The 16,343-nt window shown below is 41.0% G+C and overlaps 1 protein-coding gene across 2 annotated transcripts in view; it reads right to left on the bottom strand.

Annotated features, from left to right (window-relative positions):
* Positions 1–548: 548 nt before the first annotated feature.
* JAKMIP2 (janus kinase and microtubule interacting protein 2) overlaps positions 549–16,343 on the bottom strand; it is a 34,709-nt gene continuing 18,914 nt past the window's right edge. The window contains exons 12-21 of one of the 2 annotated variants that reach the window (XM_009880901.1): positions 16,127–16,225; positions 13,300–13,398; positions 12,913–12,966; positions 11,328–11,393; positions 10,832–10,900; positions 9,679–9,756; positions 8,597–8,800; positions 6,880–6,945; positions 5,232–5,304; positions 549–598 (exon numbers count right to left, since the gene is read on the bottom strand). In XM_009880901.1, the coding sequence (XP_009879203.1) occupies positions 5,254–5,304; positions 6,880–6,945; positions 8,597–8,800; positions 9,679–9,756; positions 10,832–10,900; positions 11,328–11,393; positions 12,913–12,966; positions 13,300–13,398; positions 16,127–16,225 (786 nt within the window). In that variant the 3' untranslated portion in view covers positions 549–598; positions 5,232–5,253. Of the gene's footprint in view, positions 599–5,231; positions 5,305–6,879; positions 6,946–8,596; positions 8,801–9,678; positions 9,757–10,831; positions 10,901–11,327; positions 11,394–12,912; positions 12,967–13,299; positions 13,399–16,126; positions 16,226–16,343 lie in introns of those variants that run through there. The other variant, XM_009880902.1, reaches the window with a different exon arrangement.

Raw genomic sequence — 16,343 nt, 5'->3', positions numbered from 1 at the left:
CGCATGAAAGGCATTTGTGAAAATTCTGGGTATTTTGCCAAGCCTGTCCATATAACCTTACAAAGTACAGCCCTCTGGTCCATAAAAGTCCCCATGGGCATCTTCAGATGAATAGTTACGCACCAGTCTCAATAAATCTTGAACCAAAGCTGCCTAAAATTCACAAGTGACAGGAGACATGACAGCAGGCGATACACTTGTGGTATCAGGGCAACCCCAGAACTTTGGCTAATGCAGCAACGAGGCAAACACAGACTGCTCCTGTTCGGAGGAGCCTTCCCTACCAATGGAAAAGAACTGCGGGTCTCAGGTTTGAAACTAGGGAAAGGAGGGTATATTTTGTCTTTGTTCTCTCAGCATTCAAAGCTACATGATAAAATTCACCAACTGCAAAATCAGTGCAGACTAGAATTCCTTATGTGATCACAAACAACTGAAGGTGTGTATTCATAAGCACAGAAAAAATGCAGGTAGGAAAATCCCACATAACCAGGAATTAGAGAGCTGCTGGTCTGGATACTACGTGCTACTGCACATGGTTTCATTCGTGCTTGTCCTTCCTTATCTGAAAAGTACAGCAGTGAGTGCTGTGCTTACTCTGAGAGAGAAAGAAACCAGAAAGTATCGTCTGCGATTGCATTGCAGTTTGCTCTCAGCCAGTTAAAAGGTTGGTAAAAACTAAACTGCAGCAAGGCAGGAACAAAACCAAAGACCTTTCATCATCCAAGGGTTCCCTAGGTACATTTCAAGGATGCGTTGTGCTTTGGGGTTTTGTTTTATCAAGGATCTGTTTGAAGCCTCTTATGATAAGGTTAACAAAGTTAACTTGCATCCAGTGGAACTAAAGCAATTTTGGAAAGATCCCCCTGATGTTATATATCTCAGTAGTTCTAAGAACCAGAAATGCTGACGGCACACTCCCCACGCCATGCTCACCCTTGCTGAGTTACTTCAGACGTCAGTAACCTGGGTCAGCAGGTGGTTTTTAAAGTGAATGGGAAACACAAATCAGTGTCAGTTATTCTCTCTGACTCCATGAATTCCAGCCTCAGAAAATACGACCTTGCTAAAATCCCTCTCAATCTTTCCAACGCCATTCCCAAATTGCTTCTGTCTTGAGATTTCCCCTCAGGTACTGAGGGGTGAGGATCCCGTGGAGGGAAATGGAGGGGGTGAAGACTAGGATCAGGCAGGGGATGAGCAGCTAGCAGCTGCTTACCATTGCCATGTTTTTGAGGGATTGCTACAAGACTTGATGCGTGGCACTGGTAGAGTGACTTGCCTTGGTAAAACACTCTGCAGGTATCATGCTTGCTGTGATGCTGGGCCTGCTGCAGCTTTACAGTTCAAGACTCTTCACAGTTCAAGGGAGTTCACAGCAATGCAGATCTCTTCTGGAAAAGCACCGAGTTTATATATCCGCACACACACCTCGCCCTTAAGATTTTTCCATTTTCATAGTCAGTGTCCCACTCTCTACATCACTCATCTCCACTACCATCACGGCTACTTTCTCTGCCGCTCAGCTCACAGTAATCCATCTTCTTGTTCCCTACCTGACATTCAGAGCCAAATACACAAAAGCAGGGTGTGAAAATGGCAAAAGAAGCACTCATCTCCTGGGCAGTCCTAGGAGAGGCACAAGACACCAGCAGGCTATCCAGGGCTGTAAACCACATGTCAGCTCTCTCTGATGCTTCTCATCCTCTCTACGGGGAGCAGAGACACAAGTCATTCTAACTAGACCCTCGTGCACTCCCGGGGCCAGCCACTATGGAGCAACATGAATCCAGTGAGCAAAACTCTTCTCATGTTGGCACTGTAGTTACAGCAGCCTTCTTGGGCTCAGTGGAGTCACACCAAAGGGATTTACACCTGCTAAACCTTGGACGTTGTTTAAAACAAGCAGAAAACCTACTGAAGGAGATTCTGGGAGACAGGAGATACTGGGCTGGGGAGTGGGAAAGTAAAGTCCTGACACAGTCCCTAAGGGAGCTATGTAAAAGCCCAGCAATGAAATTGATGCTGCTCAGGTTCCGTCACAGCTGTGACGGTCCTGCCAGTCCTAAGGGGGCAGAAAAATGCTTATGTTTCTTCCAACTATTAGTCCTACTCAATGAACGCAGCAGTGAGGAGTGCATCAAATTAGCGGAGAGCTTGTCCTAGATATGACCCAGCAGCCACATGCAGGTAGAAGAACGACTGCAAGTGAGTAATAATAAATCTGCTAGAATTTTAGGAGGAATGTACAGTGCTGACCTTAAACACTTCATTAGCTATTCTAACCAGCCAATACCTGCCCTCAAATTAGGCCAAAAGGACATAAGCATTACCAGCAAATGTGGAGGTTTTGGTGTATTTTTTGATGGTCCTGATTCTCTTTTATATGTGCGGTTCTCCCCTTCCTGCTTTGAGAAGAGGGAAGGAATGGCTCCTCTGCAACAGAGTCCAGTCTGCCTTTGTGTACATGGCAGAGCTAATTGTGACACTGTTAAAACAGCAATCTGAAAGTCACCACGGAATCCATGCACACGTATACAATCTGGAGGGGCTTTTCCTTAGCCTGCAGACACTGACAGGGCACTTGAGATATTTTCACAGGCTCCAAGACCAAGAGCTAATCAGCATTGCTGGAATTCCGATGTCAGAATAATAGAGGGTTTTCTTCTATTTTGGGAAATGCTTGTTTCAAAAGATACTGGTATCTACCTGCAATTCCTGAAAAGTGACTCATCCATGTTATGTCTGTAATTCTCAGTTTGCCTTCATTTCTCTTCCACGCTGGCATACCAAAGCCATGCATACTGCCTCAGGAAGCATACACTGATATTTTTGTCCTGGGACTAGGGATTTCCTATTCTAAGTTCAATTACAGGTGGATTAAATTTTTCACAGGAATAATCTTTTTCTTTTCTAATGAAAAATGTCGTATCTATAAACAATTTTTTTTTTTTGCATTTTTGTGGATCTTTATGGCATTTGTGTCTACCACTGATTTTTTTTTTTCTGAAAAAAACAAAAACAAAAAACAAACCCAAACCCAAAACTTTCCAAAACTAAAAACAATTAAAAAATCAGGAAAACAACATTTCCTGATGAATTCTAATACTAATGAAAATTTTAATTCCTGTTTCTCAGGATGCATGCTCTACTGCAACAACTTTACTGGATGCTTCATCTTAAAAGAGATGGGATTAGGAAAAACTGTTCAGTAGTTTAATGTCACGAATGCATTTTGAATCAAACTGACCTAAACTGAGCAAGGGATATCTTTTGAAGCACATTTTCAAAGAAATAAGAGAAGCACCAGTTTCTTATTTTTCTTCCACTGTAGCTGATACCAGCATTGGTAAAAGTAGGATGTAAGAGCTTCTTACCAATTCTGTAGCTGTACCAGAAGAGGCAAACACTCAATAGAAAAACAATTCCATACCCATACAGGTGGAAAATAGAGGTGCAAACTGTCTATACAGAAAATGTTGAACCTCTTATTGCCCCGTTTTTTCTCACATGCTTTACAAGGACTTTATCGTAGCTGTGACAGAAACTGAAAAAAGGACAACAGTATAGGCAAATGGGAAAAACTCATGCAGACAGGCTCTTGCAAATGCCACTCTGTTCCTGTCACCTTTCAAGGTGCACCTGAAACCCAAGATTCCTTTTGTCATATAAAATTATTTGCTACTACTGTGTACTATGAAAATTTTGGTTTCTTAAAATTAGCCTATACATAATTTGGCTGTTTCAGAAGACTTTCTGATTTTTTTCCCACTATGAATAAGCCAGAAACTAAAATCGAATTTTCACCAGTCATGGCACAGCTGCTGTGCTGTGTCATGGTTCCCAGAAATCCCGCAGCAGGAACATTAGTGAGTATGCAGTCATAACTTAATCTGTTTAATGTTCACTGGATCAAGGCAGTATGTTTTAAATAGCAGCAACTCTATAATGATATTGACCATTGTTTACAAGAGCCATAATCACTGATATGTCCACATTCCTTTGATGCTTTCCCATATTTCATTCCCCATTCAGCCCAACCTCCATGCATACTGCTGCCTCAGCCCATGAAAACATTCATTTTGAGGTCTGGCCAGCCAAGGAGGCAGTGGATTCCAGTTGATGTGGCTAATTCTGAGAGTTGTCTCTGCAACAGCACAAAACTGCAAAAGAAATCCTTGATCCAGCTGAAATGAAGCACAAAGTCGGGGGCTTCTCCTTAGAGGGAAAAGGAAAACCCACCAAACTGGGCCCATGCCACTGAGTTATAATCAATACCTTGAATTGCACCTGGAAACAAAGGCTGAGCTCATACAAGTGCTGGCAGGGCATGGCAAAACACCTTTCACACACAACTGTATTCTCAGTTTGCCTCAAGTGCAGGGCAGAAGAATTTATTCATTGACATAGCTCAAGCCAGATCCAAGAGATACAGTGAGAAACTTAATGGTATGGATCTGTCCCCACATCAGAAAATTTTGATCTGTCATTACATGTCTTTGAGTCTTTAACATAACATTATGTTATGCTTTTTGAACTCTGAACTTTCAACTGCTAAGTGTGCTGTGGCAAACACTTCTTTACATCCCACATCATTAACTATCAATTTTTGTTTACTTTAAACAAACTAGTGATCTATCCTTCAATTCTATGACAAATTTTATAGACCTCTCCCATAACTCCTTTTAACAGTGTCTCGCTTTCTGAGCCAGAAAAATCCTTCCATCTCTGTCTCCCTCTTTCCGTCTCTCAGCGGCTGATCATTCTTCCTTGCCTTTCTTTGCACCTCTCCTACTTTGGGGCACTGAGCTCTACCTGTTATAACCTCCTGATCTATTTCCTGAGTGTCAGTTCAGAGCCCAGAGTGTGCATACGGTTGAGAATTATAACTCTCTTCAGTCTGCATCACTTTGAAAACATCAACATTGAATTCACCTGCAATTCTCTTAGCTATTTGATACTGTGAAATTCTTGTTAGCTTTTAGTTTTACAATTCTGAATAGCATAGTATCACCAGCAAGCTTTGGCAGTTCACTTACAAGTATGTTGGATGGTGTTGCTGCAACTCCCTGTGTCAACTCAGCAGTGTGATGACCCTCCATTGTGAACTATTACACATTGACAAGGACCTGCTGAATTCTCTGACTCCAGACACACACAAGAACACACAAGGATGTGATCCCCAGCTCCGTGCAAGAAGTGGTAGCTTTGAGGAAATAAATAAGTCTTACCTTTCCAAGAGGCACATTGACATCAAGGCCAAAGAATAAAGGCAAGAGAGAAGAACAAGAATAGAAAGAGAAACTGTAGAAGAAAAAGAAGATTGTGTAAAAACTAAAGGTCATGGCATTGTAAGCATCAGGATTACTTTTGCACTCTGTAGGACAATTAGAATAACTGTGCATTCAGAAAACACTAGCTCCCTAGTTATTTCTGTAAGTACCATCCCACCTCCCAGGCTTAGAAAAGAGATCCCGTTAATTTTGGTGATGAATTACAATTGCACCATACTGAAAGCCTGAGGTATGACTGTGACTATGAACCACCATGGGATGACTGATGTCACAAAGCTGGACATCAGAAATAGCATGGGTAGTATTTTTAAGTGCATTACAAACCAGTACCTGCAAACCACGCTGGATATAGCCTCGAAATACATATATATGTGCATATATATACATATACACACACATCCATAATATCAAACCCTAACCATTACATGCTTAGTAATCAATTTTTGGATGTCTCATTTTAATCATGAATGCGTTGTCTTCTAAGATGTGAATTTTTGTGAGCTGAAAGCTCTTTTGAAAATTGACACTAAAGGTCTCCTACTCAAGGTCTCCTTTTCACCGTGGCATAAGCTTTGCTTTGTTTTTGTGGGTTTTTTTTTTATTTTCATCTATTATTTTTCCAAGTTTTATATATTAGAAAGAAAAACACCGAGTCCTTGTATCACAAAAATATTGGCAGAAAAGTGGAAAGAATTATATGCATCAAGTTTTGCATTATGCCCACTCGTTTCACTTTAGGAACATACATATAAACTGAAAGAGCTTATTAGCACTACTGCCATTATACTAATATAGCCATTATTTCGTATTATAGCTTATACAAGTACATTGATATTTACTAATGTAAGTACATTGGCAAGGCTACCACTGAAGATGCATCTTACACCAGCCTGGGATTTCTAGAAAAGATATTATTGGTAGCAGTATGCTGTGCCCATGCCCATTTTTTCAACAATCCTATCTAACCCATCTACAGGTACAAAAACTCAATGTGACAGAGTTGGCCTTATTCACAAAAAAAATACAGCACATATTTCTAGACAGAAAGCGTGTGTATATATATAGTATATATAAAGAATATGCATATGTAGTTCTTTGACAGTTCAGTTTAAGGGCAAGATTCTGGTACCGTATTTATACTGCACGGTCAATTACAAGCTTCAATAAAGAGGACAGCATCAGGACCTGGGTTCCCTAGTCCTGCCAGATAAGAACTATCTTCAAATCCTCACTCAGTTTCATTCAGTCCTTCCCGCTTGCTAGCTTCACTTTGCCTTTAATGGAAGTATTGCCTGTCTACCAACACAGCATTTAACAGCCAAGTAAAAGCATCATCATTTGGTTCAGCATCATTCACCATAATTAGAAGTGTTTGGCATTTATGTCCTAAAATGAAATGTTACAGAGAAGACTCCAAGAATAAAGTCTGTATATACTGAAATACAAATTGAAAAGAAAGCATAGTAGAACACCACCAACAGGTCCAGCTGATTCAGCTGAACAAAAAGTTCATGTAGTTCAAGAGAACTAGGTCATTACTTTCAAAAAAGTTGATCAGCTGCTTCAGAAGTGTAACAGAACCAACCTTTTCCTCCAGATCCTTAATTTGTCTCTTTTGGATGTCAGTTTTATCTTCTAAATCTCGGATCCTCTGGAAATCAGAAAAGAGAGCATCTAGACTAAATTCTCAGTCAGTTTGCTCCACTGAACAAATAACTTAATGTTCCAAGTGCCAAAAGCCTAGAAATTAACAAATTCATTTCTTTGGCAGGGATAATCTTCCGCAATACCATGACTCCATCCACTAATCCTGCCTAACCACTACTTTACCATGTGTACAGCTGATCAAAATATGCTACTGCATATATGTGATTGTATCCCCAAACACTGGAAATTACTATCAATAGTGAATCTGTTTCATACTATCTATTTTATATTAATCCTGTGTTAAATAGATGGAAAGCGTAAGATCATGGTTATACTCTTTAGAATTACATCATGAGTCATTAAGATTTCTCATAATTTGATGTGTTGAAAGAGGATTAAAATGTTATTATTAGATCTGAAATGATAAACGTATACAATACTACAAAAACATTGATTCTGTGGTCAGTGGGATATATGTAACTTATAGACAAGACATATTTTTTTAGCAGAGCTAGGTACTTCTAGAAAAAAATTACGTAACATGAGTTAAACTTTTGGCCTCTTAGGAGAAGAGATCCCACAGAACAGGTAACAGAACGACTAAGTATGAAAAATGAGGCCTTGAATCTCGGTATCTTTTCTCTATTTAGCCAGAGCATAAGACAGCTGGCCAGCAAACAGCAAAGATCCAAAGGGGCACACCAGGAGACACCTGGAGGCCCTGGCACCCGGAGAGCAGATGGCATCCCTTTGACTGTCTTCCTAATTGTCTGGAGATGATGTGACTAGCTTATGGCAGCTTTTAATCACTACCTCTTCCTTTCCTTGCCTCTCAGCCTTTCCCAACCCCATCTGCAGCTGAGGCTGGCTAAGAGCAGAACCGCTCTTTCAAAGAAGCAGAACCACTGCGGCAGTGTTAATCAGGGCAGCAGTCACGGCTGAAATCAAGATGGTCCCCACGCTGCAATGGCCCAGTAAAGAAGTAGTAAGGGTGGACCAGTCTCACGTCTCCAGCTCAGAATCAGGCGGGACTGTGAAAACTAAGTCTTTCTGTGAACCAGAAACCCTAACCACTGGGCATATGCTTTCTCTCTTTTTCCCGTAAACATTTGTGTAAGCTCTGTTTCATTGTGCAGCTGTCATTAATCAGTGTGCTGCGACTGTTTGCCATTTTGCTCCGGGACCTCACAGCTTGCAGAGCAGCAAACATTGGTCTTTGAATGTGACGTGTAGTACTATATCTCAGCAGTGAAACGTAACAACTGCCTGCTTTAGAGGGGACAGAGCAGGAGTGTCTGGAAAACCAGATAGCTCTACTGTATAACAGGAGCCAGAAGCATTCACACAGTTCCTCTTGTGCCCAGTCTAATAACTAGGAATGATCATTTTTCTTATAAAGCTAGATTCATGTGGACAGAATTCTGGATGAAAACCTTGGTTTGGAATTTTAAGACTTAAAATATGACAGAACAATCCTCCACAAGCTAACATAACATGCGTTTGTTTACACAGTAAAGACACAAAGTATGAAACAACTCAAAAAACTAGATGCCAGGCTCCCCCGTGACCTGAAGCTTGCCTAAATTTGACCTCAGCTTATGTCCTTACGCAGCGAAGCTGAGTAGATACGCATGCGCATGGTTCCTTTTTCTCACCTGATGAGCCTGCTGGAGCAGCTCCATCCTCTCCTGAAGAATCTGGCAATCATATTCTCTGCTTTTCCTCAACATCTGACGTCTTAGCTTTTCTACTGCTGTCCTCAGCTCTTCCTGCTGTTTTTCAGTGAGTAGCTCCCCAAACTTTATCACCGTTTCTTGCTGCAAAGCATTGTACAAGGTGGCTTCAAGCTCCTGGATCCTCTGGTTGATGCAATACCAAAAGCCAATTAGAGATGAAACATTGTTTAAAACACAGTGGGAACTGGGGTGGTGGTGGCAGATTCAGCGCGTGCATGAGAGGTGGTCCCTGTGCTCAAGTGTGCAAAAATGTGAAAAACAGAACTCATAAAATGGTTCAGTGTTTTGACAAAAGGATATGAACTTTTATTTTTAAGATATTTTAATATTAATTTTCACTGAAATCCCTCACTTTGACTTTTTTTTAAGAAGTAACAGAGATGATATGAGTTGGATAGAATTTTCATAACTATTCTGTAAGTGTAAAAATGAGTATTTCACTAATTCTAAAATTTTGACTCATGCTAAAAAGCAAAAGAGGAGAGATTGAAGGTCACTATCAGGCTACTCTGCTCTTAATCCTGCTAATCAATGAGCATTCTCATTAACTTGACAAACCTAACATGATGTACTTGCACACCAGTTATCAGACCTACATATCAGAATTTGATAGAACCATGTTTATAGCACGAACTCTTGCTTTTTGTGGCATATTGTCTTCTTGCTATGACATGTGCAAAACGGCCAAGATTCCAGATCTGAGTTCCAGCTGGTTGCACTGACTCCAGCTGGACAAGCTGACAATAATGAGCAGTATCTGCCTTTAACTGACAGAAGAGTTTCAGACTTCAGGAGATCTGCCCTTTTGTAACATGAAAAAGCTAGCTGTCGTGTTTAAGCTGTGCAGATTGCATGGTACTGCATTAGAAGAATGGGAAAAAACAAATAAATATAAAAATTTACTACAAAAAAAGCAAAACACTCTTTTCCTGATCCAACAGAAGTCTGTGTCCTGTCACAGTGCTGGCCAATATGTGCTGTAGAATTTCCTTTGTACATACCATGTATGCTTGGTCAAGAGCTTGCTTCCTGTAGTCTAGTTCTTCCTCCAAATACCCTTTTATTTTGCAAAATTGCTCCTACAATGAAGGATCATTTGGACAGAAAAATGAATTAGTTACTTAAAATACTTTGGGCAGTTTTATTAAATCAATGCAGATATCTGACTCAGGCAGGACTAGAAGACTGGTCTTCAGCTGATACTCTGCAGAGTTATTAATATGTGACTCAGCTAGAAAAGAAGTGCAAATAGCTGTGGATTGCTTTTGTATGATAATACATCTGTTCTACATGGAACTAAGTCCATCATCTCTTTGTTGACTACTATCACTTGGCATTTCAGTAGTGTCATTTAGGGGCTTCTGTGTGATTTTTCTAAAGAGACCTCCTCTGGAATCATGGACAACTCCTTTTGTGCTTTCTCTTATTTTGGAAAAGCTGTGAAAGTGCAATAATATAAACATGAACTAAACAGGCATATTCACGTTCACATTTTTGGGGGGAAGCTGCTGTGCTTTTGCGCTTTCACTTCTCAGCCTACCATAAGCTGAATTGAGAGAATTACAGACATACCATAGGAACAGAATGTAAACTACAGCTACCCAACTGTTCTAGTTATGCTTGTTCATCTTTTAGGTTATTTCCATTAACCAGAATAAGAATAGGGTAAGATACTAACTTACTGGTGCTACAGCAACTACAGTTCAGCTGTGAATGTTTTGCCTTTAGGATGTCATGGGCATAAAACGTAATGAAAGAAAACAGCATGATAATTCATTAGTTTCCCACATATTGGTATTGAATAAATTGTGGTACAACAGCTGATGTTTAGACTGTGAATCTTATGAGACAAAGAGCGTGGTCGTTTACATCTCTGAAAGTCACCAAGCAACCTATGAGCCCTCTAATTATTAATAAACAGTCATCCTCATGGAAAGAGAAAGTTTTCAGACTTTCACTATTTCTCTATCTGTGTTATTCTGCTGTTGCATGTGAACCAGACTAGTAACAATTTTATGGGTTCACCAATAATCAGAGAAAGCCTACATACTTAATTTGGCAAAAGACCTTTTTCGTTATCTTTTGGCACACCAAGTAGATGTGACACACTCAGTGTCTTGCCCCTAAAATGTGTATTAAGGAAAGTTTGCTTACCATATCACTTTCCAGTTCTATCATTTTCTGATGCAGAGCAGCTTCAGCGCCCTCTATCTGCTGGATCCACTGGAGAGAAAGACAGTGAGAGCTGTAACCTGCTGTACAGAACTTAGACACGTACTTTCAGTATAAATTTTGCATACAGATCTCTTCAGAAGCTTTGGAAATCTCTGGACTAGAAATCTCAAGATATAACTAATTATGGCTTAAATGTCTGATGGTTTCTCATTCCGTTTACAATTGCAAGTTTCATTTGACATTCTTTTGGTATTTGCAGTTGTTTTGACTTAACAGCTTGGACCAGCTGAGTGTGGTATTTTTGCTGCTTTAGCAAGGTGTTTGGGACTGTGCTGGCACAGTTTACTTTATCTGGGGAACCACTTCCTACACTAGAAAGTTTGACAATATTGACGACAACAACAACAGAGCAGAAAATTGCCAGTGTTAAATGAGGCCTTAGTTAACACATGAGAAAAGCAAGCACACAATTTACCTTTTCTGCCAAGGACAATACAGTGGAAGCCTGAATTATGGCCACTTGCTCTTCATTTCTTAAATTCTGTGAAGAGAAAGAGAGGGAAGGAGAAAATTGGCAGCAGTTTCCTGCATGAATAGAGATAATCCAGGCTACAGACTAGGTCTACAGTTTTCAGGGGATCCCTGTAGTACCAGGTATCCTATTCCCATCAAAGCATTCAGAGTCTGTTAACATATTAAAAAGAATGTTGCTTTTGCCTTTCTGCATGATATAGACTAACTATTGTCATGGTTTGAGTGACACAGGACTAATTTATCTTTTAATACTTGGGAAGACTGCACTTTTAGAAGACTCTGGTGTCTGAATTTGTGAAAATATTTACTTTCTAGCCAGCTATGGTGTGTGGGTTTCAAGGTCTCAGTGTTTTTGAGCTTGCCAGGTGCAGGGATGAGAAGGAGCAAGACCTGGGCACTTGACCCAAGCTGGCCGACAGGATTATTTCATACCATCACTGTCACATTCACTATAAATTAGAAAAAGTTGGCTGGGAAGTTCTCTCTCTCCCTTGATGGCTGCAATCCTGAGAACTTTGTGCCCTGGTGCCGGACTCCTGAGGCCTTTTCCTGCTCCCAAAGCCATAGCGCTCGCAGCGTCCAACATTTTCTGTCCACTGCTGGGAGTGCACAGCTTCCTACGAATAGAGTTGGCTGAGTATAATCTTTGCATATTCTGTATTTGTATCAGGATCAATATTGGTTCTTTAGTGCTATTAATGTTAATTATCTAATCTTACTCTATGAAATCTGCTTATACTTCAACATCCAGGATTCCTGTTTTTCCTGATTCCCTTTCCCAGGTGGGAAGAGGTCATCGGGTGATAGAATGATTGTCTAAACAACAATAAATTGTTATGGGTCTCTCAAACCATAACACTATATGTTTTCATTCCTTTGCATCTTATGAGAAATGTAAACTAAAATTAGACCCATTTGTCTGACTCCATCCTAGGTCTACAAAGCTGAATTTCCATTAAAGCTTTTGTAAAAATAGTGCTGATTTACACCAGCAAGTGAATAGACGATCGTGATCCTTTGTTTTTATTTCTCATACACATTCATAAAACATATCTAATGTTACCCAGAGATACAGGATGATCTCTTTTACATGGATGACTGAAGTGGGCAGCAATGCCCACTTAGAAAGGCACAGGGGATTTGATAATTCTTGCCTATTTATGAAAGTGTTTGCAGAGGAATCCTAGTCCTGATGGGTGGTTGGTTCAGACTGCCAAACTAATTCACGTGCTTTCTTGAACGACTAGAGTGCAGTCAGGCCCAGTTCCAAATATCAGTGGCCTTTAGACATTCTTCCCAGTCTGCTAAACCACATGTTAAAGCTGCTACTTCATTACTAGTTCTCTGACTATTGAAATCTCACAAATCCTTAACTCACGGAAATAAACACTCCTTAAATGAATTGTTCTGATATTACATAATTTAACAAGTATCTTAGAAAATAGTCGTGATAATCATAGATTTCACTTACTCTACTGTACAAAATGCAGCTGGTAAAGGGAAATATATCTCCCACTTTAACTTACCCCATTATCACCTAGGATGTCTAACTGCTTTATGAGGTCTGGGATGCTAACATCCTGCAAAGAGAGAATAAGATAAAGGCATGGCAGGCATATTTTATCATGGCTGCAGTATTCGTTCCTCCTACAAACCATGTCGAAATCAACCATTTTGTTTTATCGCATGGAGATGCATCACATACTGGTTTCAGTTGCCTTTGAGCCAGGTTTTATCATTATGGTGAAAATGAGTGCAATTCAATTGTGTCAGTCATCACACAGTCTTACGTTAGGCTGAATTTAAATGCTTAAAGTTTAGTGGAATTACTAGCAGGGATTAATGTAATGTTTTATATGGGCAGCATCCACCAATCCTGCAGTTAGAAGTGCTGCCTTCTAAAACTAACCTACCTTAACCCCTTCCTTCATGCAGTAGATCTGTAGAGCACTCACACCATCTGAGAATGGGTGAATCTGGAGATTAAACGGTGGGGACCGTCTCTCTCTTTCCTGGAAATAAATTGAAAAGGTGCCAGAGAACGTATTAGAATGAAGGAGATTCACACAGCACTCATTAAATGCCATAGCTACAGTTTGTATCATGCTTCACAATGCCATGCTCTTCATTTTACAAGTCAAAGAAACAGACTTTTAGACCTAGTCTGAAAAACAGTGTGCTAAGTGAGATAAGATCCTAAATCTGAGCTATTTATTTTACAAGAGATTATTTGATGGATTATGTCAATTTGCAAATTGTCTATGGAAAGGCTGTCACCTGGCTAAGACTCAAGTGATTTGCTTAATGAATATTATTGTTGTAAATACTCCCTTTAGAAATACTATATATTGTTGTCAACACTCCCTTTAGAAACAGGTAATTGATTTAAGACTACTAGGATACTCAGATTACACATTTGCTTACCCTGGTATGTTGTATGTTCTAATATCTGTGGAAAGTAGTCAGTTCAAAAAAGTTCATCAACTTAGCTATTTATACACCTTCATTGCATAAAATCTACAAATATTTGTCCAGTTTTAAAGGACCAAAGACAAAAATAAAAATTTAAGGATGTTATTTCTCATCCCTTTCAGGTATTCAGGCAAGCACAGAAGTGAAGATCAAATTTCACTTTCAAATACATTTTTGGTTTATGAACATGTAATTCACTTGATCAGTCCAGGTCCATGTCATATGGAAACACAGGTGTCAGGTAAAACTGTGGGAAAGTTCTATAAATAAGGGACAAATCTGTCACAGCGCTGATTCATGAGAGCCAGGAGAGGCTCTGTGTTACCCACAAGCTCTGAATGGCAAGTACATAAGGCCTTGGACAGCAAGTGAGAAACAAACCTTGGACAGCAAGTGAGAAACAAACCAGCCTATACTGGAGAAAAGACCAGGTGGAAGTTCTTGTTGGTTGGTGCTCATAACAAGAATCTGTAACTAGGGGCAGTCTGGGAAGATGGAGATCGAGGTCTGACCCAGTCCTCTGGCTGCCTGCCAGAGGACTGCCTGCCTGCCTGCCTCCAGCGGCTTCTGGAGCTCCTCCATCAACCTCCAGTGTCGCCTGAGGGATCTTTCTTACCTAACACAGGCCATGGGGAGAGCTGATCAATAGGGAACATGTCCAGTGCCTGCAGAAGTGACAGTGCTTGTAAGTGGGCAGATAGGCTGTCGCTATTCATTGTGCTTGGGCCTACAGCCTCCAGACACAAACTAGGACAACTCCAGGCCAAGCACTATAGGCACATAGGCAGGCACTGTCAGCTTTTCACACGTGCCAGGATTGGCAAGAATGACCATCAGGGCTGTGGGAGCAAGACGACATTCACCTCTGTAAAATGTCTCTTATCCCCACCACAGTGGCAGGAAACTGAGGTACAGAGAGATTAAATCTCAACGTGCCTCAGGAATCAATAGCACGGAAACTGTTGCAAATCCTTGTCCAGGGAGCCCGCGTCCCTTGGGCACCTTGGCTCTGTACCCTGGCCATCCTCAGGTGTTCACAGCAGGGTGACAGCACCGGCACTGCCAGCCCCAAGCACAGGACAGTCCACCCAGTGGCCCCCGGGATCTGTCGATGTCCCCGAGCAGAGACAGAGCGCCCTGTGGGCTGCCGCAGCCCTGGCGTCAGCTCCCTCCACTGCAGGAACCGATATGCAACAAAGAGTGCTCTAACCGCCCAGTACAGATGGGTCTGGGTAGGACAGCTCTCCTCTCCTCTCACAGCCAAGTCCCCACAGGGAAAAGAATTCAAGATTTTCTGGGTCAGAGGGGACAAGGCGCAACCCTTTTACCCCCATAGGTATGGTACTAGAAGACAACAGCCCTGGGTCTGATACTTTCTCTTACAACTGCTTATGCAATTTCATCAATCATTGCTGAATTAAACTTCAACCAGTTTCAGTCCTTCAAGCACAGGGCTAGAGAGGTGCACTTCTCCTCACAGCAGTACTCTCAACAAAACTTGAACTCTTGTCTCATCACCCTTGCTGCAAGAGGGGAAAAGAACAAAGCCAGTATAGTTTATAGATCAGCATTAAGATTTTCATAGGGGGAAATAGGACTTTGAAGACCCTGAAGAGGGAACTGTACCTGCGCCTCTGACTTCTTAGAGGAACACTCTACCCTTCAGCTATTAGAGACAAAAGTACGCTCAACATTTTTCTCCTCCACAACCTGCTCAGGTTCATGAAAAAAACAAAAACAAAAACAAAAAAACCCAACCCCCCCCCAAAAAAAAACCTCCTGGATGCCTACTCTCAGGACACATCTTAGCTGTGAACCAGGATGCAGCCCTGAGCAAAGTACATGAGGATGGGGTTTAAGCCTTGCTTATTTGGTTACTTTAAATGTAATTAATTTCTGTTGATTTTAGTAGACTCCAGGCCAGCAGTAAGAACAAAGCATGTTGACAACAGACTGCTCCAAAGTACTAGAAAACCCATATCCATAGGTGTGGTAATTAAGAGCCACACTGACATCAATCAACTAAGCTTATCTGTGCACACTGGGCATCTCGCTCAGGCAGAGGTGAACCAGTCAAGTATGGAGCTTACTATTTCCAGGATATTAGAGCTGACATACTTCAGCTCACAATTAAAAATGCTGGGCCTGATTTGTTACTCTGTTACATCACTACAATGCTGGTGTAAACACTTGATTAAAGTTGGTGTCCAGTGCAAATGCACTAGTTTAATTTGCTGCCAGCTCTACTGTAACGAGCTCATCCATCACCTCCAGCTCAAGGTTGCGGAACTCCAGCAGCTCATTCTGGTCTCGGGCATCCTGCAGCTCTTGTTGCAGACGGTTGTTTTCTGCTTCCAGTTTCTCTATCTAATAGAAATATGTAAATTCAGGATCTGTGTGACTGTTACAAGAAACATTGACTATTTGGTGAGTAGTAGTTGAGGTAGCATTGGCAGTGCAAAATTCTAATTCTAGACATGATTCA

The sequence above is a fragment of the Charadrius vociferus genome, unplaced genomic scaffold (assembly GCF_000708025.1).
Source record: "Charadrius vociferus isolate BGI_N301 unplaced genomic scaffold, ASM70802v2 scaffold53, whole genome shotgun sequence".
In the NCBI taxonomy this organism is placed as follows: Eukaryota; Metazoa; Chordata; class Aves; order Charadriiformes; family Charadriidae; genus Charadrius; species Charadrius vociferus.
Note: the sequence above shows the minus strand (reverse complement) of the source record. Positions and strands in the feature narration are given on the sequence as shown.